At 36.6% G+C, this 27,644-nt stretch overlaps 1 protein-coding gene across 1 annotated transcript in view; it reads left to right on the top strand.

The window, feature by feature from the left end:
* Positions 1-27,644, top strand: part of LOC150075308 (uncharacterized) — a 142,935-nt gene that overhangs the window by 102,166 nt on the left and 13,125 nt on the right. The window contains exons 7-8 of the mRNA XM_090388440.1: positions 1,153-1,287; positions 21,815-21,995. Of these exons, the coding sequence (XP_090244566.1) occupies positions 1,153-1,287; positions 21,815-21,995 (316 nt within the window). The remainder of the gene's footprint in view (positions 1-1,152; positions 1,288-21,814; positions 21,996-27,644) is intronic.

The following is a 27,644-nucleotide window of genomic DNA, read 5'->3' as shown; positions in this document are numbered from 1 at the left end:
CCTTTACTACATTCATCTGCTGAGAACTAAGTGCACATGAGGCCTAACATCCTTTGAGCGTTATCATTTATTTCTTGGGATGCAGAAAGGTGCACCCTGCTTCATCTGTATCACAAACTTGTACAACGTAAATTGGGTTATGAGTTCCGGGTATACACATCTGCCAGAAAAGTGTATTATGCTCTCCTAATACAATTTTTCAGAAAACAGTTCATATTACTGCTTTTCATTTCAAACATCTCCTGTGAAAGAGCCTTTATATTGAAGCCAAAGTACCTTTTTTTGTCGATTCGACAGAAGCAGTTGTCCCTGCTGAAATGCCTGCCAGACCATCACATGTGATTATCCATTTTTAAGCCACAGTGGGCAAATCAGTAATGTCCATTCAATATTCTATCCAAGAGTTACTTGAAACGGAATGCACCAGTTCACAGGTCTTTTATTTTACATGTTTTATTATAGCATCTCCCCCTTTCATTTTTAATGAAATGAAATAAATAAGATCTCTAATAAAAGATCTGCGGAACTGTAGAAAATTGAAATTTCCAGATCATTACATAAAATATATATAAAATAAAATGAATTAATTAATAAATAACCTGTAATAAGCCTGTGGAACATGGATATTCCAATGGACTAGTCCGGCTCCAAAATTTAAGAAAAAATTATGCCAGTGGCAATGGAGAAGATGGACCAAGAGTAGTATGGGCTTTAAAAGCTTTAGTGCTGTATAGCATAAGTCTGAAAAATCTTTTAAATACGTTCTCCAAAATAAGAGCACTAACTAGTGAAACATATAAAAAAACACATTCCAGTGTAGATCTCCCCCCCCCCCCTTTGTATACTGATTTTAATATGTGGCATTCTTTATTTCAGTTATAAATTGTTTTTAATTAGTTGTGTTGTAAGCTGTTTTTATTTAATTCTACATTAATTTTTTTATTTGCTTAATTGTTACTTGGTCTTGGAAATAATTTATTTTTATAACACTTCCTACTCCTTTACACAGATTTCTAGATATGCTGCCAATTCTATGTTTATCTTACCATACCAAAAAAAAGAATTATAAGCTCATTAATCTTTGTGGCCAAAATATTAAAATTGGCACTAATTTTGTGGCAATTTTATTTGTTCTGCTTTGTTCTTTCCCAGACTGAGGCTGAACTTGCTCGACAAAATCCAGGTAAAAAGATATCAAGTACTAACAACATTCCAATTCCAAGATTGCCACCAAATCCCTCTCGTGTTGACAGATTGATAGTTGATGAATTGAGAGAGCATGCAAAGGTAGGTTAATTTATTACTCAGGCATTAATAGTGTTAATTGAGCATAAGCTCCAAAGAAAAGAAAAACATTTTAAAAATAATAATCTGCTTAATGTTTCCTTTTCGTGAATAGATTATATCTTCTTTATCCTCACAAAACAGATAACATCGCTCTGGGAGCTAAATGAAATGAAGGTGGATGCTTTATAACTTCCATGTTGTGTTTGCCACAAATTCTCATTAAAAGTTCATTGTCATTTTGCAACTTCCACGTAGCCTGTTTCTTCTTTGACTGCTTTCTGAAGATATCCTGTTTAGTCCAGCAAATCATGCAGAAAATCTGGTGAATGCCCGAGCAGAAGTACACGAATGTATTGTACAGAGTGCCTAAAGTCTATGTACTCCATCCGCCTTGTATATTTTTATATAAGAGATCTGAAAATTTGGTATCTGTGATTTGTTTTAGACATTCTTTTAGTAATTGATAGCTAAGGGCTGCCACTTGGAAATCTGGAACACTGAAGTACCACTGAGTCAAGTGCTTTGAATTTTAGCAAAGTCCAGTTTTTCTAGGACAACCATATACCTTCATGCTGATATGACTGCTAGTAACCTTGGATATGCTCCCATATACAAGGTATGTTGGTTCTGACTCGGGTCAGAACCAACATATGCATCGATTGAGATGTTAATGGCCATATCACATGGAGGAATGGCAGACTGTGACATTAATTAATACTAGGTGCAGTACCATCATTTTTGGATAATGGAAGCTTGAAGTGGCAAAAACCACATTTGGTCTTCAGAGGAAAGCTTCAGCATTTCCCCACAATTTCAGTTTATGACAGGCACCATGGCAAGACCCAATATTCCTTACATTTCAGAGGGTACAGCTTTTGCAGGCTGTTGATGAGCATTGTAATGGGATCCAGTATTCCTTTCATTTCAGTGGGTGTAGCTTTAAAATGGCTTTTGCAGGCTATGAACAAGATAATCATCTAGATAAATGCTGATGGAGATGGTATTGGAGTCCCACTTGTTGAATCAGGTACATTGAATTTCATCTAAGCCTGTTCCAAATTATCTGGTAAATAATTTAGTTACCTCTACTCTGCCAGCTGTGACTGGTGGGGGGAATGTGAGTGGTTGAGTTGTGTGCTTGGGGGGGGACACTGCCAACACTAAGAGCTATGTTAAAAAGCTGGGCATATTTTGCCCGTGTGTGTCATATTTAGGAATTTCATCAGTTCATACAACATGGCCTCTTGAAACTCCACCTGCATTATAATGGAAGCTGCATTATAATGCATCAAGAATAGTCAGAATAATGGAAAAGAACTAACCCTTCGAGAAAGAATTAATACTGCTACACTAATACATCGTGTGATAGACTGTTTTTATTGAAATGTTACATTAAATTGAAAATGCCTCAATACCAACACCTAAACAAACAGTACATTGCCACTAACACAGCAATTAATTATCATAATTAACTTCTAATTTGAGCTGTTATTTTAATCCTCTCCTAAGCCCTGCAGAGGTATAGGACTGACGATGTGAAACAGTGTATTCTCAAAATGTTGCAAAATTTGTTTAGGTATTGAGATGTTTTCTATTCCCAGGGATAGAAACTTGAAACATCTGGTACAAAAAGGTTCGTCTGCATACACAGGCACATAGCAGAGTAATTCAACCAGATGATAAGGCACCTTGACACAATCCTAGAGTCCTAACTCAAGGAATCACTTATCTGAAGGTTAAAGACAAAGACACCATAAACCAAGCGAAGTACAGACCGATCTCCTGTCTCCAAACAGTGTACAAGGTCCTGGCCAGCTGTGATATCAGATCACTTGAAGAGCGAGAACATCATGGCCAAGCAGTAGAAGGGATGTAAGAAGATGAGTAAATGATGTAAGGAGCAATTTGCCATTGATACAGCAGTGTATGGATTAAGCCTGGTCCTTAAGGCTATCACAGACATTCTCTCAGGTATCTCAAGCTGGGCTTTTACTACCTGGGAGTCTAAAATGCTAATGGAACTGATATTCAGGTGACACTCGAGTCAAATGGGCCTAATTTTGGTGAAGTCCTGTTGGTCTGTGACAGGCAGATCCTCTGCTTGCACTTTCATGATGGTGGGACTGTTAATAACCCTGGGCATAATCCCCCAGGTGCAAACCAACTTAAGTGAGGGTCGAGGTGTGGTGCCACACCACACAGAGGAATGCTGACCATCTATGTTACCAAGCAATACTAGGTGGCGGATGACTCATCTGGTGCAATACCACCACTTTGCTTATTGGAGGCTTGAAGTAGTGGAACTCATGTTTAATCTTCACACTAAAGCTCCTGCAACTCCCCCCCCCCCAATCCCTTCCATCATGCAGTATGATTGATGTCGTTTGAGATTATGATGGACATCATAAAAGGGTCAAATCATCCTTACATTTTGAGGATACAGCTCTAAAACGGTGTTCGCAGGCTCGTTGCTTGGTAACTCTCTAGGAGGCTTTCAAATAAGCTAGTGTATAATCTCATTGCCCCTACTCTGCCAGATAGTGAGTGGAGGGAGTCGAATAGTTGTTTGTTGTTTGGTTTTAGGAGCATTAGCAACTAAAGGCCATATTGCTCCGAGGATATGCAGTGGTCATTCCCTGACCTTTCCGCATCCTCCATATTTGGTGGTCACAGGCTCGAACCCCGGTCTAATCAAGAAGCATGTGCTATGCACTGCTGCTTCTGTCCACCTGACTATGGAGGCGGCAGTCGAATAGTGTGTATGTGGAGAGGGTGGTATTGTTGAGGCCACGTTAGTCAAGGAGATGGGTATATCCTTGCCATATCAAAAATTTTCATTCCTTCAATACATGCCCTCCTCCTCGCTATTTCTTACTACTGAATACATCAAGAATAGTCAAACTAATAGAATAAACTTATCTGTGAAAAGATCTAAACCTCCCAAATACTTCATTTTTTCGTTTCACAAATACAGTGGGCCCCAACATCCGATGGTAATTCGTTCCACAAAACCCATCGTATGTTGAAAATATTGTAAAGTTAAAACGATAACACATTGATTTTCTGTAATTGATTCCACAACACATAAATTAGATATTTCTTACATATTATACTTCATTTTTACATTAAAAATGAGTGCTTTATAAAGATTATTTAATAAATAGTCATAAAACATCTTAAAATAAAATAAAAAAACAATAAATCATTTACTTTAGACTTGAAATGCAGAGCCGATGAAATTAATGGTAGTAGTGGTGGTAGGACTATATCAAGCATCAGGTGTCTTTTCAGTCTTTTGTCTTTTGCTGCTATTGGCAAAGAAACTGTCCAAAGTGGACTGTTTTTTGATGACTTTTTTTTGTAGCTTCCTGAAGTAAGAAATGACTTCGTCTTTCATTTTGCACATCGTGAGTTCATTGTTTTCAGTGTTGGGGTGTTTTTTTACCACCTCTCTTAAATGCCCCCAACAAGAAATGACAAATCTTCAACTCTTCATCTGGCACCTTTTGGGTGTCTTTTTCTTCTCTCCATAACATCCTCCAACTCTTGTAGGGTCTCTGTTGTTAGCTCACATCCATAAGCAAAAAATCAATGGGTCTGGAGGTTGGTGAAGGCCAACCTCCAGACCCATTGATTTACCAAGAGTGACAATATCATTTGACAAAGCACCATGATCTTCAATTCCGTCAACATTATGGCTAAAGGCCAGATGTTTTTCCAGGTTGAATTTAAGCACCTGGTGGAAATACCATTCCAAGAACTTACAATCAGCCTTGCACAGTCCAGCATGTTGAACTTTAACCTCCAAAAATCTTTGACGGTGACATCATTTTCACCAGAGGTCACTGCAAAGCAACTTGCAAACATTTTCTTGGTGTAGATTTTCTTGAAGTTTGCAATCATTTGCTGATCCATTGGTTGAAGAAGAGGAGTGGTGTTGGATGGCAAAAATTTGACTTGAACAAAGTCAAACTGTGCCTCAAGAGATTGAACAAGGTTGGGATCATGGCCTGGTGCATTATCCAGCAGGAGCATTGCATTCAGAGAAAGCTTATTTTTCTCAAGATAACTCTTCACTGAAGGACAGAAAACTTCAAGCTCCTGTTCATTGAAGGCATATCCTGTAACCCAGGCCTTCTTGTTACTGCGCCAAAACACTCCCAGCATGCCTTTGTTGACCTTTTGTTGTTTAAATACTGTTGGAGTGTTAGTGATACACAAGCAAATGTCAGCTTAATTTCGAGAGGCATCGGCACCCAACAGGATAGTGAGCCTATCTTTCATAGGTTTATGCCCGGGTGAACTAGCCTCCTTAGTGATATACGTTCTCCTGGGCATTCGCTTCCAGAAGAGGTGAGTTTCGTCAATGTTAAAAACCTGCTGGGAAAGGTAACCCTCCTGATTAACGAACTCTTGGAATTCAATTTTAAAAATCCCAGCTGCTTTTTTTACCAGCACTGGATGCCTCCCCATGTATTTCAACACTTTTGTTATTTTCCCTTTTTTTGATTCGCTGGCTTTAGTCTTAAACGTGCACAGCACTACACTGGTTGATGGAGCTTTAAGTTTCAGATCATCACAGATCTGAAACAATCGTATGAGTGAATGTTCTGCGCACAACACTTTGAACAATAACAAAGGCACTAATTGGTTGAGAACAATCATATGAGTGATGTTCCATGCACCACGTGTCTGAAAATTTCCACCCATGAATCGTTCTAGCTATCTGAACAGCCTTACTAATAAATGTGGTAAGGCTGTTTGGAAAGCTATCGGTACCTGAAAATATCATCGGTCCTTAAAATAAAAGATCGCATGGAAAGGTATATCGGTTCCTGAGAATATCGGATGTCAATGTCCGATATTTTATCTGTCAATGTCTCAGTTCCAATCTCAATGATGTCCATTTCCACTTACAGTCTGCCAAACCCAAGTACTTTTTCATGAAAGAATCCCACTTATTGGTTGATTCAACTATTGCTCATGTCTGTTCTAATATTGCCTGTCAGAGACTTATTAATTTGGAATCTCCTCTTTTCAATCTTCTGTGGCTTGAAATCTCTCTACCACATTCTGTAAAATACATCTGTTGCCTCTGTCATTATCCCAACTCCACTAATCACTTGGGACTCTGATTTTCTCTCTTTGCAACTTGATTTTCTCCAGTCAACTTTCCTAACAGTGAGGTAAATATTCCTTGATGATTTTAATGTTAACCCATGTATCGTTTTCTAGTCACACGGACCTAGCCAGTTGAGATGCTGAGGCTTTTGCAGTTACTAATGACCTTGCACAGATTGTTCATTTACTTACCAGAATAAAAGACAGTCCTGACCACGCAGGTTAGGACTGTCAGGGTGAGTGGTCCTTTATGCACCTCAGATCACAACTTGGTGATGGTCTCTTCTGCAATGGAGCCTTTCTGAACTTTGTGTTGTTTGGCGTTACCAGAATGCAAAATGGGCTGAGCTGCATGATTTCTTTTCTTCTTTCCCTTGGTCAGATTACCATTTCAAATCTTCTGATGTCAACGTTTGCTCAGATCATGTCAGTGAAATTATTCTTTTAAGGATGAAATCCTTTATTCCATGCTCTGCCTTAAAATCTCATCCTTTATCGAAACCTTGAACAGCCTTACCAATAAATGTGGTAAGGCTGGTCAAGATAAGAATGTTGCATATTGCAGTTGGCTTGTATACATATCTGCCTAAAACAAAGCTTGCAGCAATTGTAAAGCAGTTATTAATGAGTCCAAATTAGATTTTGAACATGTTAAGAGTAGAAAACTTGCTTCTTGTCCATGTGATACTCGAGCATTTTGGTACTTGCCAAAGCTATTGCCTCCAACTTTTGTCCATCTGTATTCCCACCTCTGTCAAAGACAGATAGTTCTACTGCCACTACAGCCAAATATAAAGCTGACCGTCTAGTATTCTACTTTTTTTCTAACTCGTGTATTGATGATCTAGGTAAACCACCTCCTAGAATGCCCAGTACACTCCATTCAATGCGTTGTCTTTCGTCAAAAGTATGTCAGATGGATTTTGAACAATCTTGATACTAAGAAAGCTGCAGGTCCTGTTGGTATTTCTCCACTTGTTCTCAATAATTGCATCCCTGAGCTTACTGCTGTTCTGTGTTGCCTTTTTTCAATTTCTTCTTCCACAAGTGTTTTCCCTTTCTGCTTGGAAATTGCTCATATCCAGCCAGTTCCTAGATAGGATGACAAAACCCCATCTAATTATTGTACCATTGCACTTCTACTCTTTCTAATGCAATGGAGAAATCCATCAACTGCCAACTCTTAAACTATCTAGAAAGCTTCCATCTGATCAGTGATAGTATGTATACTATCCACTGATGATATTCTGGCTTATGTTACCCATCTGTGAACAAATTTAGTGGAACAGTTTGGTGAAAATCAAGCAGTTTCTCTTGACATTTCAAAGGCTTTTGATTGTGTTTGGCATAAAGGTATTCTAAATAAACTTCCATCTTGGTTTGCCAACTTTTTTGTAATTGGGTATCCAGTTTTCTCTCTGACTGCTCACTACAGGTGATGGTAGATGGCTCTGTCTAGCTTCTCCACTAATGAGCATGTTCCCAAGCACATACAGAAGAAAGAAGAAAAGAACTGAACCAGGTCCTTCTCTCAAACTTTTTCTCTTGTATATTAATGACCTTCCATTGACCAGAAATGCTATCCATAATTTTACTGATGATAGCACATTGCATTCCACCTTCCACTTTTAGAAACCTTGTGCAGGGCAAGGTTTCCACTTTTAGAAACCTTGCCCTGCACAAACTGCTTCAACTTCTTGAATATCCACTACCAATCCTTAAATGCTGATCTCCAGGTAATTCTCCAATAGAGCAGTGATAACTTATTTGATTTCAATCCTTATAAAACTCAGTCCTGTCTTATATCTCACAAAAAAGGATTCCTCTGCTCCTATGCTTATTTTTGATGGCCTTCTGATTTTTAAACAAGATCACATTTCTCTATTGGGAATTATGCTGACTTCTAATCTCTCCTGGTATAAGCACATTGCAAATATGCTTCTTCTGCATCTAAAAAACTGGGTTTTTCAGATGGTAGTATTTTTTATTTCAGATGGTAGCATTTAGATGCAGTGTGTTTTAGATGGTAGTATTTTTCTTCCAAACAGCTGTCTACTCTACAAATTGCAAATCCACCCTACCATATAATATATATTTTCCACATCTGGTGCAGTGCCCCCAAAACCTTTCTCAGTCTTCTAGATTCCATTCAAAAGAGGAAAGTTCAATGATTTGGATGTTCGGACGTGTGTTTTCTTCCTTTATTTTCAGTGCATGTGGCTTGATCAGTTTATAGATAAAGATAAGCGAGTTTTTGTGTAAGTTTTTTAAATTACTTTAAACTGCATAATAAAAAAAAAAATGCCTAAACATAAATGTGTTTTCAAAGAGGACTTCCAGAAAGAAAGGAGTTTTATAAAAAAAAGGGAAGACACGAAAATGAGGCTGAATGTAGAATGTGCTGATGTTTTATCAACATAAGTCACGGTGGAAGATGTGATATCAAAGATCATGTTAATTTGAAAAAACACACAATGAAATTTTAAACAACTGCATCATCTAAATTGGAACGCTTCTTTGTCAAAGAAAATTCAAGATTGCCATCGCTGAACTTATGATGGCGTATCATTTAATTAAACATCATCAGTCGTTTAGAAGTGCTGATTGCTCATCAAGCCTTTTCGGTCAACTTTTTGATGACTTAAAAATCGCAAAAAATTTTTCTAGTGCACGAATGAAAACAATTCCACTAATAAAGAATATACTGGCTCCTTATTCACTTAACGAAGTTTTAAAAGATGTCAGTAGTACTGAATTCTTTGGAATTTCCGTCGATGCAAGCAACCATAAATCGGAGAAAGTATTTTCATTGTTATTGCATTATTTCAACGAGAAAAATGGTATTCGAGTTAAGCTTCTTAAAATGAATTGTTTATCCGATGAGACATCAGAAATTATCGCCAACTACATCCTTACTTCTCTGAAGGAAAATAATATCCCCAAAGAAAAGTGTATTGCGTTTGGAGCTGACAATACGAATGTTAATTTTGGAGGGATCAACAGAAGAGGCCAATGCAACTCCAAAATTTAGTTAATTCCAATATCAAAGATGTTGGATGTATAGCGCACATATTTCATAATTCTGCTCATTCGGGAGCAGGAAGATTAGCTGGTGACGTGGAATTGGTAGTTATAAAAATATTTTCTTACTTTTACACTTATATTGTTCGAATGGAACTTTTAAAGGAAATTTGTGCTACCGTTGATATAGAGTATAAAAAATTACTCTCTCACTCTAAAACTCGCTGGTTGTCATTATTTTCTGCCATTGAACGCATTTTAAAAATTTTCGAAGGTTTAAAATCTTTTTTTTTATCCGAGGAATAGCCTCCCGTTTTTATTGAGAAATTTTTTAATCATCCATTGGGAGAAGCATATTTGTAGACTGCTCACAGCTTTCTCAGTTTCTTCAATAACCAGATACTAAAAATCGAAAAAGCAAACATAACTATTTTAGAGGTTAAAATTATTGTTGAAGAAACGATTGAGATGTTAGATAATAGAATATCTGATCAATTTCTGCCATTTGAGGCTAGAAAAATTATTCAGTGTGATTTAGAAAACCAAAAAGTTCATAAGTTTAAAAACGAAATCATAGATTTTTATTCGACGGCTAAAAATTTAGAAAATTGGTCGAAACCCCTAGAACAATTCCAGTTCTTAAACTGGATGCTAATGAAAAACATTCCGAAATGGGAGGATACAGCAAATTCTCTGGAATCATTTGAAAATATTGAAATTTATTATATGATCAGTTTGCCGTTTTAAAAAAAATTGCCATAAACGAAATCGAAAATAATAAAGAATGGAATACATTGAGTTGTGTTGAAAAATGGACATTACTTAAAAAAATAGAATACCTTGAACAAAAGAGCAAGTTTATTAGATTATGTTCATATTTATTTGCAATTCCAGGTTACGACACCAGCTGCGGGCAAGTATTTTCTTTAATGGAAATACAATGGACTGGTGAGCGTATTAGGTTTAATTTGAGGGACTTAAACTGCACAGATTTTAAGAATAAAATTAAAAATAACAAATCTCTGTTAAATGCCGTGAAGAGTTCTGCTAAATATATTAATAAAAAATAGTTTTCATATTTATTGCATAAATTTTGTTGTTCAAATTTAAGAACTGTATTCTGTTTTTGTTAATTCTACATTTTGAAAATAATAATGGGGGGGGGGGGGTCTTTTATTAAAAACAAAATTTTGCACATTTTTTTTTATTGGGGCGTATTTGTATAATCTTTGCAGATGATACAAAGGTTGGCAGGGTTGTTAATGATAATAAAGACAGTTTGCTACTGCAAAGAATCTAGAAAAGTTAAGCAGATGGACTGAGAAGTGGCAACTGAAGTTTAATATTGACAAATGCAAAGTACTGCATATTGGTAGCAGTAATCCAAGAGAAACTTTCCAACTGTGTGGTGCTACACTCAGGGAGGTGGGGAATGAAAAAGACCTGGGGGTAATTGTGCAGTCAGATATGAAGTTCTCTTAGCAGTGTAGACGGGCTGCCAGAGCAGGTCATGGAGTTTTGTCAATGATATATAGGAATATTTCTAGCAGAGACAAGGAGATGATTATACCTTTGTATAAGGCAATGGTCAGGCCACACCTTGAGACACTGTACAGGCCTGGAAGGCCTCATTTTAGGAAGGATGTAGAGTTGCTAGAACGAGCACAGAGAAGGGCAACAAGATTGGTGAGGAGAACGAAGGCATCCTCTTACCAGAAAGGCTTTAAGTTCTGCAAATTGCAGCGTGTGGAGACTAGGTGATGCGATTAAGGTGTATAAGACCTTGAATGGGTTGAGCATGCTGAATTTTGATGGGATTCCACCTGCTCAGATTACGAAACTGAGAGGGCATAAATTCAAATTTAGGCAGAATAGATGTGCAGAAATTTGCCTTTAGTCAGTTGGTTGTTAATTGCTGGAACAAACTTCCATCTGTTTGTGGAAGTTGATTGCTTAAATGAATTCAAGTACGAACTGGACAAACTTTAACAAGGAATCGATGTGTGAAATTGTGTTTTTGTTTTTTGGGTCTGATGCTACTTAAGCTCATACACTTGCTTTCTTGCATCACATTCCTGCATCACTATTAGGGCACAAAAACACTATCACTTCACGAGACTTCATTCGTATACATATCTAACATCAAATGTGGGGGAACTGTATTTACCAATTATTTTATTGCTCGGAGAGCACTTTTCTCATTGGCTGTATTCACAAGATAACGTGCCGGGCTTCAAGGCCGAATGACATTGTCAGGAGCTCAGATTTTTCTGTTCAAACAGAAATTTAGTTAGGCGTTACCACATGACAAGAGGAAAATGGAGGAAATGCAAATAGAAAATTAAATTTGAAGTAAATAATCTGTTTTCAGCGCACAAGTAAAAATATCCGAAAACAAATAAAACTTCAAGGATGTTGCTTCTGTGCCTATTCTGAAGCACCCTCCACTTCGACCAGCTACTCGGCATACTCACTGCAAATGTCTAATCACAGGGACGTTCGAGCACCTCCATAGCCAGGTGGGCAGGAGCAGCAGCAGTGCATAGCACACGCTTCTTGATTAGACCGGGATTCGAGCCTGTGACCACCAAATACGGAGGATGTGGAAAGGTTGGGGAATGACCACTGCATATGCCCAGAGCAATATGGCCTTAGTTGCTAATGCTCCTAAAAAAAACCAAACAGGGACGCTCAAAAATGGCCAATGGAGGAAAATAGACCAACAGAATTACAAATTGAGAGGACGAACAAGTTGATCATTTCAATTTGCACAACTCATAACAACTTCTTACAAGTTCAATTTTTAGGGTTGAGAAGTAGTTTTTTGTTATTAAATTTCATTAAAAATTTTTGTTTCGTATTTTGACAGAATAAGTCCTTATTCAAAATTAAACTTGCAGTATTTTAACTTTCCTTTAACATATAACTAATTTTTCCTTAGCACTGATTGAATTTCGAAATTGTGTATTTTGCCCTTGAATGTCTTCCTTAATTGGATTATATAGGAAATTAAATTCTTCTTTGTTCATCTGTAAGTACATTGTAGAAACGATTTTCATCTTCTAAGTCCTGCAGTAAATGATGGAATTTGCCTTTTTCTGTTCTCTTCCAGTTGATGTTGTATATCCATTGTGTACTCTCTTTTGTTTTCTTGGCTATAAGAGAAGCGCATGCATTTTCTAAATCTTTAAAATCTGAAGAGGAGGATGAACTGTGACAATTCATTTCGCTTCAGCTTTCCTCAAAGAGAATGACACATATACGTTACAGGTTGCGATTTTAAATAAAACTTTTTTTATTTAAAATTTCCAACATCAATATCGATTTGCTGTATGAAGAATATGTCCTGTTAAAATCATTTCGTAGAAATATTGAGACAGAAGACCTCAAAAATACCACAGATTTTTGGATAAAAATTTTAAATGCATACAAAGTACGTAAAACGGAAAAAAATATTAATTTTGTTTTTGCATTTGCCTCAAATGCAATGAATGAGCGAGTATTTAGCTCAATGTTTAATGCCTGGAAAAAGGATAGAAATAAATTAGCCCTAAAGAATGTTGAAGGAGAACTGTTGCAGAAAACCAATCACAATATGTCATGCAAAGAATTTTACGCATTATGTACTAAAAAATGAAAAACTGTTAAAGAAAATTTGCTCAAATGAAAAGTATTGCTAGGTAAATATTTTCTTTTTGATAAAATAAATCAGGTTTATTGAATGTGTATTGTAAACAATTATGTAAAACATTTGATATTAATATTTATAAAAGTTTCCTTTAGTATTTACAACTTTTGCAATAAAATTTTCCGAATTAAACAAATTAAAACATGGGCTATAAAATTTGGTTAATTTTATTAAAATTTGACTAATTTTGCATTCCATGAAATTGTAAAAATCAACAAAATATAGAAATAAAATGGTTGCTATTAAAATTGTTCAGTTTTCTTAATTAAGATATAATGCGAGTACCCCTAAACAAGGAATGAATACCCCAAACATAAGCATGAGTACCTCGAGATCAAATTTTTAATCTGGCCACCCTATGTTACAGTGACATTTCTTCTCCAACCGACTTCAGTTTACATTAAACAGGGACCACAGAGTACTACTCTGTGACAGGGACATGACGAGATTCATGTGACGTGATAATAGTGTGTTTGTGCCCTTACTCACAGCAGCACAAACTATGCCTTTACAACAAATTACTCTGGTATTGCATTACCTTCAACAAATGGCATTGCCAAAAGATGTTGATCTGTCATTTATTTAAAAGATGAGAGACACTACGATGACAGTCTGTTTGCAGACAGGAAAGAGAAATAGACAAGAGACAGCTGTCTGAAATATAACTCAAGTATTTGATATTGCACTAATTTCAAACAAAGCTTTTAAGTAAATAGGAGATTAATGTATTCCATACAGTAGATGTTATCTTTTGTTGCCTGATTGATTCTTTCCAACCTTGATATATAATCACAAGTAAGTTTTCTGTAAACAGGGAATTCTTCCCTTGACATGATAGTACAATAGACCCTCACTTTACAATATTAATCCATTTCAGAGACATTATCGTATCGTGAAAATATCATAATGTGAACCCATTAGCACATTGCTTTTTGGTAATTTGTTCCAAGGCCTCTGAAGTTGAAATTTTTGCTATATAACTAAGCTATTTATCTTTCTAAAAGATGATTTTTATAATGGAAATTGTACGTATCGGATTAAAAAATTGATTAAAACTAATATATTGATTAAAGCACAACACAAAAAATCACTTTAACTAAAGTATGCAAAACAAAACATGCTGCCAACACGTTTACCAAGGCTGCCGTTGACTGAGAGGAAGGACCACGTATCTGGTCGAAGACGATCATAAGCCCATCCCATCTTAAAATTACTAGGTGGTAGATCGCTCTCATTAACCGATACAATACCACCAATTTGCTTATTGGAGGCTTGAAGTGGTAAAACCCATGTTTAATTTCTAGAGCAAAGTTTCCGGCATCCCTCCCCCATACTTCTTCAACCCATGCATGGTACTAAGTACTATAGGTTTTCATTAAAAAAAAAAAAAAAATTAAATAAGGTAGGCTCCTCTTAATATGGTCACTGGTTAGTAAAATCATCCCCTTTATAGAATAAACTTTCAGAAATCAATGCAGTACACTTTCATTGTTTTATGTTCAGCTATAAGAATCAGTTTTGTGATTGTCTTTGTGATATTTCTGGAGATCACAACCATAAATCAATGGAAACAATTTGGAGTTTCCAGTTTATTGGGCTTTTCTGTTAGTGGAATCTGTTATAAACAGGTAGTAAACTTGATCTTATTGCAAATTGAGGAAAGACAGATGTAGGATAGATGTGCGGAAATTTGCCTTTAGCCAGCGGGTAGTCAGTTGGTGGAACAGACTTCCATCCCTTGTTGTGGAAGTTGATAGCCTAAAAAAATTTAAGGCTCAGCTGGACAGGTATTTCGAACGAATGGAGAGAGGTGAAGTGGAAGGGTTTTTTTTTTTTTTTTTTGTTTTTTTTTTTGGCTGATGCTGCATAAGCTTGCTTTCTTGCATCATATGCCTCTACTAATGCTAATGCATTTGCAATAGTACTGATAGCTGGAATTCTGTGGGTTTTTACATCGTTATTATGGTGAAATGTTTCCCCTTCCTCCGCAATTATATTAAAAACATAAATTTTCAGAATCTTCTCTTCATTCCTATTTTTTAATTTTCTTAAACTTGTTACTCAGCAATTTGTGCGTTCTGTGTTCTTCGTTATTGATTGCTTATCTGTTTTTTACTGTTTTAAATTTTACAACAAAAAAATGCCAGTGAACAGAAATATCAATTAGCACATACGTATTACAATAGTAATTAAGCTATGTACATAAGCATAAATTTATTTTTATTTTGCTAACCTGTGGAAAATATTCTTCTGATTTTCATGTATCATTTAATTTTGTTAATTGGCAAGGTAATAAAGTGTTAATTTGTGCTTTATATCTTTAATTTATAGACTGTGGATAATATTCCTCCTATTTTTGCTTATCAGAATCACCGTTTAATGGAATTAAAATTCAATTTGCAAATTGGATTACAATAACCAGCACTTATCACATATCGTAAAGTGGGGGTTCACTGTACTCTACTGTTATTTGAGACCCAGCCACTATTTGTTATTGTGCTTACTATAGTTTGAGCCCCAGATACTATTTCAAGCCAGAAGTGTGTGTGTGTCAAACTAAAATCTGGCACTCATATCAACGATCACATATGTCTTTAAGAATCCATTTCTTTCTTTATAAGATGCTGGCAGGACTGACTTGTCTAATCTGTTTTTGCAACTAGCACAATTTAAACTGCATAGATAATGCAATGATCATAATTCTCACAGACTTGCCTTTGCAATGAATTGCCCTGGCATTGCACTTTCAAACAGATGGCTTTGCCAAAAGGTGCTTTTAACTGATCAGCTGTAATACAAATTCACTTCGATTCTTGATACATTTTCAACTGGGGTAAACAGAACCAGGTTTCGTCCTGCTGACGTAATGGAAAGAGACACATTTGTAGATTTGGATTTAATAGTGCTGGCTGTAGTCACTATCAGTACAGATATTTGTATCTCCACAAGGAACTCTTGTGGCTTGTTTGGTATAAAGATGAGATTTTCTATTTCTGCATTCAAACTTTTTTTTTTTTTGATAAACTGGTTTGGCACTTTATTTTAGTGGATAATAATACATATTCTTCTTGTGAATCAGTATGTTCAGAGGGAGAGTATGACCCATATGGAATGGTCCCCATACCTCAGTCCGCTAGAACAAGCCTGGAGTGCCCTAAGTAGGAAGCATGTCAGTCACGGGCTCTCCTCACTGTGCTGCATCAGCCCTTAAATAAGAATGAGGATGATATCGCCAGCACTAAGCCTGAGATATTGTTATCACATCTATATTTCTATTTAGATCTTCTCTTCATTCCTGGTAATCACTTTCCTTATTAAAGTTTGTTTCCATAGGTTGTTGCCATTTTTGGGCACTCTTGAATTCATATACATGACTGTGATTTTAAGTTGAAATGAATATCACCAACATTTTGTCATAATTTAATTGTGTGTGTGTGTGTGTGTGTGTGTGTGTGTGTGTGTGTGTGTGTGTGTGTGTGTGTGTGTGTGTGTGTGTGTGTGTGTGTGTGTGTGTGAAGAAATACATAGCACCCAGTACAAATGTGGTAAAGTATGTTAAATAAATAAATAAAAATGAACTGATAAAATGATTATTATATATCTAAATTCTCACCTGTTTGTAGTTGAGTATTTATATCAAAAATCTAGCGAGGTGATCTGATAGAGGTGTATAAAGCCTTGAATGGTTTAAGCATGCTCAATGCTGATGGGATTCTTCCTCTAGCTCAGAATAATCACCTGAGAGGGCATAAATTCAAATTGAGGAAAGACGGATGTAGGATGGACGTGCGGAAATTTGCCTTTAGCCAGCGGGTGGTTGGTTGGTGGAACAGACTTCCATCCCTTGTGGTGGAGGTTGATAGCCTAAATAAGTTTAAGGCTCAGCTGGACAGGTATTTTGAACGAACAGAGGGGTGAAGTGGAAGTGGTTTTTTTTTTTTTTTTTTTGGCTGATGCTGCATAAGCTTGCTTTCTTGCATCAAATGCCTCTACTAATGCTAATGCTAATTATGTGGTTACAGAAAACATGTGTCAGTCATAACTTTTGAATATATCTATATTATTATTACTCTTATATTATTTCTCCCCAGTTGGGGGTTCCACCTCGTGACAGGTATTGCTACCAAGTACCACTGAGAAGTGGCAACTGAAGTTTAACATTGAGAAATGCAAAGTACTGCATATGGGTAGAAGTAACCCCAGAGAAACGTACCAACTGCGTAGTACTACACTTAGGGTGGTAGAAGATGAAAAAGGCCTAGGAGTGATTGTGCAGTCAGATATGAAGTTTTCTGAGCAGTGCAGACAGGCTGCCAGAGCAGGGCATGGGTTATTGTCAATGATATACAAGAATTTTGCTAGCAGAGAAAAGGAAGTCATTATCCCTTTGTATAAGGCAATGGTCAGGCCACGACTTGAGTACAGTACTGTGTACAGGTCTGGAGGCATCATTTTAGGAAGGATGTAGAGTTGCTTGAGCATGTACAGAGAAGGGCAACAAGATTGGTGAGGGGAGCGAAGGGGTTCTCTTACCAAAAAAGGCTTAAGTTCTGCAAATTTCAGCAGTTTGAGACTAGGTACCTGCAAGGTGATCTGATTGAGGTGTTATAAGGCTTTAAATGGGTTGCGCACACTGAATGCTGATGGGATTCTTCCACTTTCTCAGATTACGGACCTGAGGGGGCATAAATTCAAATTGAGGAAAGACAATTGTAGAATAGAAGTGCAGAAATTTGCATTTAGCCAGCGGATGGTAATTGCTGGAACAAACTTCCATCTGTCATTGTTGAAGTTGATAGCATAAATAAATTCAAGGAGGAACTGGACAAACATTTTAGAGGAAATGGATGTGTGAAATTGTTTTTTTTTTTTTTTTTGTCTGATGCTACATAAGCTCCTATGCTTTCTTTCTTGCATCACATGCTTCTACTACTACTACACAGGGTGGTTGTTATGTCTGGTGTTACTGTTGGTCAAGGAACTCTGACTATCCTACAGTTGTTCAGGATTATGACTTTCTGGAGTTCCTTGTAGGTGTTCACTAGGAGATCTGTTGCTACTACGCTGTTATGTAGGGTCTTTGTCACCATACCGGTGGTTGACACGATGATCAGGGTCCAGAAAATGTTACATTCTCTTTTTGAGTGTTCCTTTGACATTCGTTTCAGCTGGATTCCAAGCCACATTGAGATAGGGGAACAAACTAGCTGATGCTGCAGCCAGATCACTGCAATCCCTCAACAACAGTAGCCTGTTAGTCCCCTGTACTACATTACTTTCCTTTTCCCAATGGGAAGAATTCTGACATGGGCAGGTCACAAACAAGTTCTACTACATAAAGCCTGTAATTAAACTGTGGCAGTCTAGTCTTGCAGGAACCACAGAGAGGAAGTTGCACTAGCTTGATTTCACATAGGACATAGTCATCTTATGCATTCATTTCTGCTGAGGGCAGATGACTCTCCTATGTATGAGAATTGTGGTTTGTTTTTAACCATTTGCCATATTTTACCACTTTTAATCACCTGGCTGAACAATATACACTCACTGAGATTTTATCTGACAAATCAGCATGTATCTGCTGTTTTTACTTATTTAAAATTGCTAAACCTCTTTAATCGCATTTAACTTTTACCTTTTTACTGTCATTTCTTTATTGTTATATATTTCATACCAGTATTGTTATATATCAGAACATAGTGAACTAATGTGCTAAGTCACTGAAGGCTTAACTGTTTTGTTTTATATGACCTGGTTTACGCGCATTATAGCCTTGGTTGCTAATGCAGCAATAAAACCCAAGCCAAACAGCAATGATCGGGATGGTCGTTACTTGTTTCATATGCCACATCTCTTTGATTTCCTGTCTTAGGTTCGTGTACTTCGTGATTTTTTTCCTCGTGGATTTTCTGGAGGTTGCCATTGTTGGGTACCACTATGTCAATCAGATAGGTAGCCTTTTCCTTCTTGTCCACAATGGTTATGTCCGATCTGTTGTGTGATATTGTCTTATCTGTTATTATGGCACATCCCAGTACAGCTTGTGGGTTGGGGTCTCTGGTACTGCCTGGGATTCGTACTTGTAGTATGGTACGCTTTCTTTGATCAACTGCTATTTCCTTGCTAGCTTCTGATGTATTATCCTGGCTACCTGGTCATGTCTATGAGTGTACTCAGTTTGGGTGATCGATCATCTTGCATTCCTCAGTGATGTGTCGGATTGTTTCTGAGGCCAGGTGGCATCATCGTTGTGTCGTGGGACACTCCGGGCTCCTTGGCGATTTATTTTCTATAGTTTCTGGTGTTGAAGAATGGTGAGCATGAATCCTTCAGTCTCTGTGAAGCGCATCCCATTTGTGAGCCATGCATTGGAAGCAATTTTATCTATGTGACCTTGATAGAGGTCATTGTAGTGTTTGCCATGTAGACATTCTTTGCTCGTCTTTCTAGTTTCATTTGTGCCGTCTGTGTGGGGGGGGGACTCCTTGCTTAGGTTGAGTGGGGTATACCACTTGTCTATCTTCCTTATGGCCTGGTAGAGTGCTGCTGTGTATTTGTGGAAGTAATCCTTCATTATTATTATTGTGACCAAAGGTTATGTGTGATTCTCAAAAACTCATAGAAATCTTGACGAAAGTTCTTATTCTTTCAAGTTGCAGTGATCATAATTTAACACAGGTTCCATAAAAAACTTAATTCTTTTCCAGAGTTGTAGTAATGTTTAGTAGTAATTTTTTGTATAAATTGTGCTAGTTATGATCAGCTATCAGTTTTGTGCTATCAAAATACTAGTCCATTCAGTTCAAAGTTTACAAAAAATGATATTTTTATAGGAGAGCCTAGATAAAATCTATCTGAAAAAACTTAATTCTTTTCCAGAGTTGTAGTAATATTTAGTAGTAATTTTTTGTAAGTAATTTTATAACCTTTGCTCATGATAAAGCACATTTCAAAACTACGAAGTAAAACCTCTTCCAGAAGTAATGTAAGACCTCTTCCAGATAGCCAAATTTTCCAGATAATCGAACCGGATAATTTTTTGGCAAGATAAAATAAATTTAATCTAAGATTAAATTAAATAAGATAAATATTAAATTTAAAAAAATATATATATATATAAACCAATCCCAGAAAAAACATCCATCCAGGCATTTTTATGATTTTTATACAAAACAGGAAAATTAGAAAGATTTTTGAATGCGCTCTGTTTTTTCGACTTACCTATAACAAGCACAAACAATCTGTGCGTCCCAGTGGCATTTGCACACACACACACACAGCAATTGTAACTCTCCCTTTTCTCATCTTAAAACTTGGTGCAGGCATTTCTCTTTTAGTAGCTAGGGTTTTTCTCGGTAATGCCTTCCATAATAAGCCCATCTCATCAACATTATAAACATTTTCTTTCTCGTAATTTGCTATAACTGAAGCAAACTTGCTTTTAAAGAACACCGCTGCCTACTCATCTTCAGAAAGTTTCTCACCTTAAATATCTAGTTCACATATACCGTGTATCAGTTTAAAGTTTTTCAGCCAACCTGTGCTTAAAATCTTCATTACCTATTAATTTTCAATTAAAATCCAAGGCTTTTTCACACAACATTGGGCCAGACACTGGTTCACCTAAACTTCACTTCTGACAAAACCACAAATAAGGTGCACTCTCTAAAGTGGCAGTTTCAGGTTTCGACATCTTTTTCCTGCTAGATCCTCCTCCACTATCCATAATCAACACAAATTCTGCTATAGCATTGAAATTTTTCATGGTGTCATAAATTGTTGAAGTCCCCACATTAAACTCTTTGGCGAAATTTCCTAAATTTTCACTTTTTCTAATTCTATTTATAATTTTTGTTTTTTGTTGCAATGAGAAAAATAATAAATCGCACAGTTTCCGCCCGATGTTATCCTTACTGAATCTGGAGCTAAACTAATTTGAAATTCACTCATGGTTTCCGAGAAAACCCAGTAGTCTCTGTGATATTTTTCTAAAGTGCATTTCTGAAGGCCACATAGAATTCTAGAGGTAACAACCATAAAACAAAAACAAATTGCAGTTTTCGATTTATTGGGCTTTTTGTTTGTACAATCTTGTTTCTAAATGGGTAGTAAACTCGATATTTCGCTTATTAGAATCAAAATTCGATTTGCAGAGATCACTATAGCCAGAGCTTACTGTACTACTCTTAATAAAAAAAAAAATAATAAATAAAAAAAGAAAGATAAGCCTTTCAAATTATTCCGGATAACCAATGTTTTACTGTACTTAATTAAACAAAAAACAGAGAATATTTAAAATTTTTAATAAACGCTTGATCAATTCATTTTTAGTATATTTTTCTACAGCTTAAACTGAAAGGTACTGGTTCCCCATATTTTTGCATGCTGCTATGTGTGGTCAAACTTGGCTATAACAAGATTCAAGGGACCATTGAAAAAATGCCTATTAAATCCATTACTCATTGTAACCATTTTGACACTTTTCTACAGATAAAAAAAATAGCAGTGAAGCAAAATATAAATATACAGTTCCTGTATTATTACATAAAAGGGTGTCTGAAATCCTTCAGTGCCTGCTTTTTACTTGGTAATGAAAGAAAATAACTTTTTAAAATTGAATTTTTTCCTTTGTACGTTCTAAATAAATTTGAATATTTAATAAATTTTATCTTTAATTAGTTATTAATTTTTTTGAAGGTAATAACACTTGTTGCAAAAATGGAACAACTTCGTGGTGTTGAAGTTCACACCAACATCCACACTGCCATGGAGAAATGGTTAGAAGCAATTCGCAATGTTCAAGCACGACGTAGAGATGAAATAATTAATGCCACAAATCGTCATCGTAATGCTACAACCCGTATTCAGGAGGATAAAGGTTTGAATCCTTGGAATTTGAAAATATATATCAGTTTATATACACTAAATGATAATGTCAAATGTCTGTTTTCTGAAGGCTACATTTTCACATAACCATTTCATCATCTATAAGATGACAGTTAAAATAGCCATACTCTTTTTCAATATGATTAGCTAATATGATGCAGTAACAAAGAAACTAGATGCAAAAAATAATTTTGACGTGTTTTCAGTAAAGTTTTTGACTCTGTTCCCATTGAAAGACTGCAAAAATTAACCCCAGGGGCTCACATCTGGTGAGTATGGGCTTGGCACACCCAGGATCCTGAGCTGGATATCATCATTCTTCTCTTTTTGGTGATTCCTTTCTACTCTCTCTCTCTCTCTCTCTCTCTCTCTCTCACTCTCACTCTGAGGGTAACTCGGAAAATTTTTTTGGCTGGTGCAGCATAAGCCTCAGGCTTCCTTGCACTATACGGCTAATAGTAATAAATTAAAGCCATGCAGCATTGGGACAAGTTGCTACTTATGAATAAAGAGATGGTTGAATGGATAAGACACGGCATGGTTATAAATGGGCACTATATATAGTGCTTTGCCTTTCTCTACTTATAAACTTATATGTAAAAGTTTTTTTTCTAAGTTTTTAGATGATACAAGGTTGGTAGGACGGCTAATGGCAGAAATCAAGCTGTACTGCTGCAATAAGGCCTAGAAAAATTAGGCAGATTGGCCGAGGAGAAGTGGCAGTTGAGGTTTAACAAATAGCATTAGTTTAGGCATATAATGCAAGAAAGCAAGCTTATATAGCATCAACCAAAAAAAAAAAAAAAAAATCTTCCCATTCACCATCTGGTCACTCCAAATGTTTTCAGTCTTAACTTTATTTAAGCTATCAACTTCCAAAACAACAGATGGAAGTCTGTTCCAGCAATCAACTACCCGCTGGCTAAAGGCAAACTTCCACACATATGTTCTACAACTGTCTTTCCTCAATTTGAATCTATACCCCTCAGGTTCTTAATCTGAGCAAGTGGAAGTATCCCATCAGCATTGAGCCTGCTCAAACCATTCAAGGCCTTATACACCTCAATCAGATCACCTCGCAGGTGCCTAGTCTCCAGATGCTGCAACTTTCAGAACTTAAGCCTCTCTTGGTAAGAGCACCCCTTTGTACCTCCTCACCAATCTTGTCCTTCTCTGTACTCGTTCTAGCAACTACATCCGTCCGAAAATGAGGCCTCCAGACCTGTACGCAGTACTCAAGGTGTAGCCTGACCATTGCCTTATACAAGGGGATAATCATCTCCATGACCTGCTCTGGCAGCCCGTCTGCACTGCTCTGCTTCATATCTGACTGCACTATTACCTGCAGGTCATTTTCATTCTTCACCTCCCTGAGCTTAGTACCACACTGTTAGTACATTTCTCTTGGGTTACTGCTACCCATGTGCAGTACTTTGCATTTGTCAATGTTAAACTTTAGTTGCAACTTCTCAGCCCATCTGTCTAACTTTTCTAAATCCTGTTGCAGTAGCATACTGTCTTTACTGTCATTAACAACCCTGCCAACCTTTGTATCATCTGCATGGGATCATTAGTAATCCCAGAATAACATACCACTATTCCACTTGGAGGTACCACACTTAAAGTTGTGAAGAATGAAAAAGACCTGGGGGTAATTGTATAGTCCTACATGAAGTTCTCTGAATAGTGCAGACAGGCTGCCAGGTTAAACATGAATTTTTCCTGCAGAAACAAGGATATGATTATCCTATTGCATAAGGCAGTGGTTAGACAATATCTTGAGTACTATATACAGATCATTTTAAGGATGTGGAACTGTTGGAATGGGTGCAGAGAAGAAAATCAGCAATTAGAATTTAGTCAAGGACACAAAAAGGTAACCTTACCATAAAGATTTCATTCAGAAAATTTCAGTGCTTGGAAAACTAGGCACCTGCAATGAGGTCTGATTGAAGTATTTAAGGATTTGAATGGATTGGGTAAACTAAATGCTAATGATATCCTTACTCTTGCTCGGGCAGTGCACATGGAGGAGCATAAATTTAAATTGAGGAAGACAGTTGCTGGATAGATGTGCAAAAATTTGCTTTCAGCCAGAGAGTAATTAATTGTTGAAATGAACTTCCACTTGGTGTTGTGAAAGTGGGTAATTTGAATAAATTTAAGGAGGGATTATAAAGATTATTAGAGGCAATGGACAAATAGGTAGATAGTTCCCTTTTTTTTTTTTTTGGCTGAGGCTGTATAACCTTATTTAAAACAACTTAAACATAATGTTATACATTGGAAATCAGTTAGGAAATGTGGGGGGGTAGGCAGCACAAACATTTTGTTAACAGAAAGTTTTTTTTGATATTTAATATTAGCATTAGTAGAAAGCAAGCTTATATAGCATCAGAAAAAAAAAATCTTCCCATTTCACCCATTTATTCACTCCAAATGTTTGTCTAGTTCTGCCTTGAACTTATTTAGTTGCTGACCTCCACTACGACAGATGGAAGTGTGTTCCAACAATCAACCACTTGCTGGCTAAAGGCTAATTTCCGCACATCTATTCTACGCCTGTCTTTCCTCAATTTGAATTTATGTCCCCTCAGGCGATTAATCTGGGCAGGAGGAAGAATCCTATCAGCATTGAGCTTGCTCAAACCATTCAAGGCCTTATACACCTCAATTAGATCACCTCGCATGTGCCTAGTCTCCAGAATCTGCAATTTGCAGAACATAAGCCTTTCTTGGTAACACCAACCTTTTGTTCCACTGACCAATCTCATTGCCCTTCTCTGTACTTGTTCAAGCAGCTCTACATCCTTCCTAAAACGAGGCCTCAGACCTATATACAGTACTCAAAGTGTGACCTGACCATTGCCTTATACAAGGGGACAATCACCCCTTATCCCTTCTAGCAAAATTCGTGTATATCATTGACAAGATAGCATGAGCTACTCTTGCAGTCTTTTTGCACTGTTCAGAAAACTTCATATCTGACTGCACAATTACACCCAGATCCTTTTCATTCTCCACTACTCTGGGTTACTGCTACCCATATGCAGTACTTTACATTTGTCAATGTTAAACTTCAGTTGCCACCTCTCAGCCCATCTGCTCAACTTTTCCAGATCCTGTTACAGTAGCATACTATCATTACTGTCATTAACAATCCTGCCAACCTTTGTATCATCTGAAAACATCTTATAGTAATGAACGCCGTTTATGTTTTATCCATCTGTCTGGGCCTTTACACTCAAGCAGATTTTATCGAACTATGACAATGTGTCAGATGTATTCAGGTTTTGCAACTGATTAATCTATAGTTTTATTTAGATTGCTTTAATGTTTAATATATTATAAATATTTATGCCATATATTTGTTTATAATATATTAACTGGATATGTTATTTTATATTTTTACATATTTCCTATATCTTTATATTTTATTACCTTTAGACGTGATGCATAGCCTTAGATGCTGATGCACCATAAAACTCCTAATAAGCAACCAACCCTGGGTCCTCCATGACAGTGAAATGGTTTCACTGCTTGTGATTTATTTTAAGAAGTCTGAATCAGAGTCCTATCAGTAACTGGAGCAATTTCTAAAGGTCTCCTTAGTTGGGGATGTAGTTAATTAAACTCAGGCAGAGGGAGCAGGGTTCCTCCTGTGAGTTATTCCAGATTTTTCCGCCTGCACAATGGGGCAATGTGGTCTCTCTCTCTCTCTCTCTCTCTCTCTCTGATGATCCTAAAAACTAATAACAACCTCGGCTCTGTTCAACGAGATAGTCGTACTATCCTTATGAATATCCTCTGGTCACATGGAATGAGCTTCTGCAGTCTTCATATGCTTTGCTGGATGATGGCAATACCGACATACTTCCATTTGCAACATAATGCAACTGTGAATCAATTTTATCCCCATTTGTTAGCCATGACCAGGAAAGTACTGGTTTTTTTACTATATCTCTACTTAAACAGTAGATATTGTATGAGGTATGGCTATTAAATAACGAGACCACACATGCAGTCATTGCACTCCGTGCCACCTGTGAAACAAAGTCACAGCAGTTGACCTTGATCCTTTCCCTAGTTGTCTTCCAAATCAAGTTCCAACATGCTCATTCACTTTGCAGTGAGACAGGTTTTCATTACCTTGTGTACATGGACAAAGAAACAGTTCAACAAATTTTAACTGAAATTTTAGGCATGAGAAAAGCGTGCCAAAAATTTTTAATGAAGATCAAGGAATTAAAAAACCAAGTTTGGGAAGATGTTTTGAAAAAAATTGAAGCAGATCCAGACTTTCTGCATACTGTAATTACTTTAGATGAAAGTTGGCTGTTCCAGTATGACCCAGAAACTAAAAGACAGTCAATGCAGTGGAAGATAGAACAATCTCCCAGACCAAAAAAGCAAGAATGTCAAAATCAAAAATGAAAACCATATTTCTTGTTTTCTTTGATATTAAAGGAATTATTATGGCTGAGTACATCCCACCAAATCAGACTGTCAATCAAACATACTACATTGAAGCTCTGATAGTGCTGTGTGAAACAATTCAAAGGAAGAGACCTGAATTGTGGAAGGATGGTTGAATGCTTCATCAAGACACTCAGTATGCTCTCCATTTTCCAGTTTCTGGCCAAAAAACAAATCCATGTGTGTGCACCCTACTTGCCAGGCTAGCCTCTTATGACTTTTTCTCTAACCTAAACTGAAAAGTATACTAAAGAGAACACATTTTCATTCCATTGAAGACATTCAGAAGAAAATGACCAAAATGTTAAACGGGCTTCCAGAAATTGTTTCTGTGCTTGGAAGAAACATCTGGAACAGTGTGTGTGTGCAAGCCCAGTTTTGAAGGGGATAAATTGTAAGGTATGAAATATTTCATTATATTTATTTTATTGCAACAGTCTCGTTATTTAATAGCTTCAGTATCAAATAAAAGTTGGAAGTTTTTTTGTTCACTTTGAATTATAAGGTGATTTTAAATTTACTTTCTTTGAGGCCTCATGTCTCTTAGAGTAATCATTGGAAATTCATTGCAATTTATTCCATGTTTTTCAGCTTGCACATCATGGAGAAAAGTCAAAGTGCATACTGTAGTCATTTGCTTAAAGAGCTTGAACTTAGATCTTATACAGAAACAAAACAAGCCATGTGTTTCATGATAAATCTTTTGTCAAGGATTAAAGATACCTCAAATTGACAAATAACAACACATACTTCTTGCCTTTATCCATGGTACATTTGAAGGATTTCTATAATACTTGTCTTCTGGTTTTCAGTCAAGTTTGTGGTAATTTTCAAATATAATAATAGTAATAGAAGCATGTGATGCAAGAAAGAAAGCATATGAGCTTATGTAGCTTATCCAAAAAAATTCGCACAACTATTCCCTCTAAAAGTTTTTCCAGTTCCTCCTTGAATTTATTTAAGCTATCAACTTCCACAATAACAGATGGAAGTTTGTTCCAGCAATTAACCACCCGCTGGCTAAAGGCAAATTTATGCCCCCTTAGGTTCATAATATGAGCAAGCAGAAGAATCTCATCAGAATTCAGCGTATAGATATGTTCTTTTATTTTATTTGTGTTTTGTTTTGTTTATGGACTTAACAATTTGAACTTAAAAGCTATAT

This window comes from Mastigoproctus giganteus, chromosome 14, assembly GCF_048544385.1.
Source record: "Mastigoproctus giganteus isolate SK-2022 chromosome 14, ASM4854438v1, whole genome shotgun sequence".
Taxonomy (NCBI): Eukaryota; Metazoa; Arthropoda; class Arachnida; order Uropygi; family Thelyphonidae; genus Mastigoproctus; species Mastigoproctus giganteus.
This window is presented reverse-complemented; position numbering and strand designations above follow the sequence as displayed.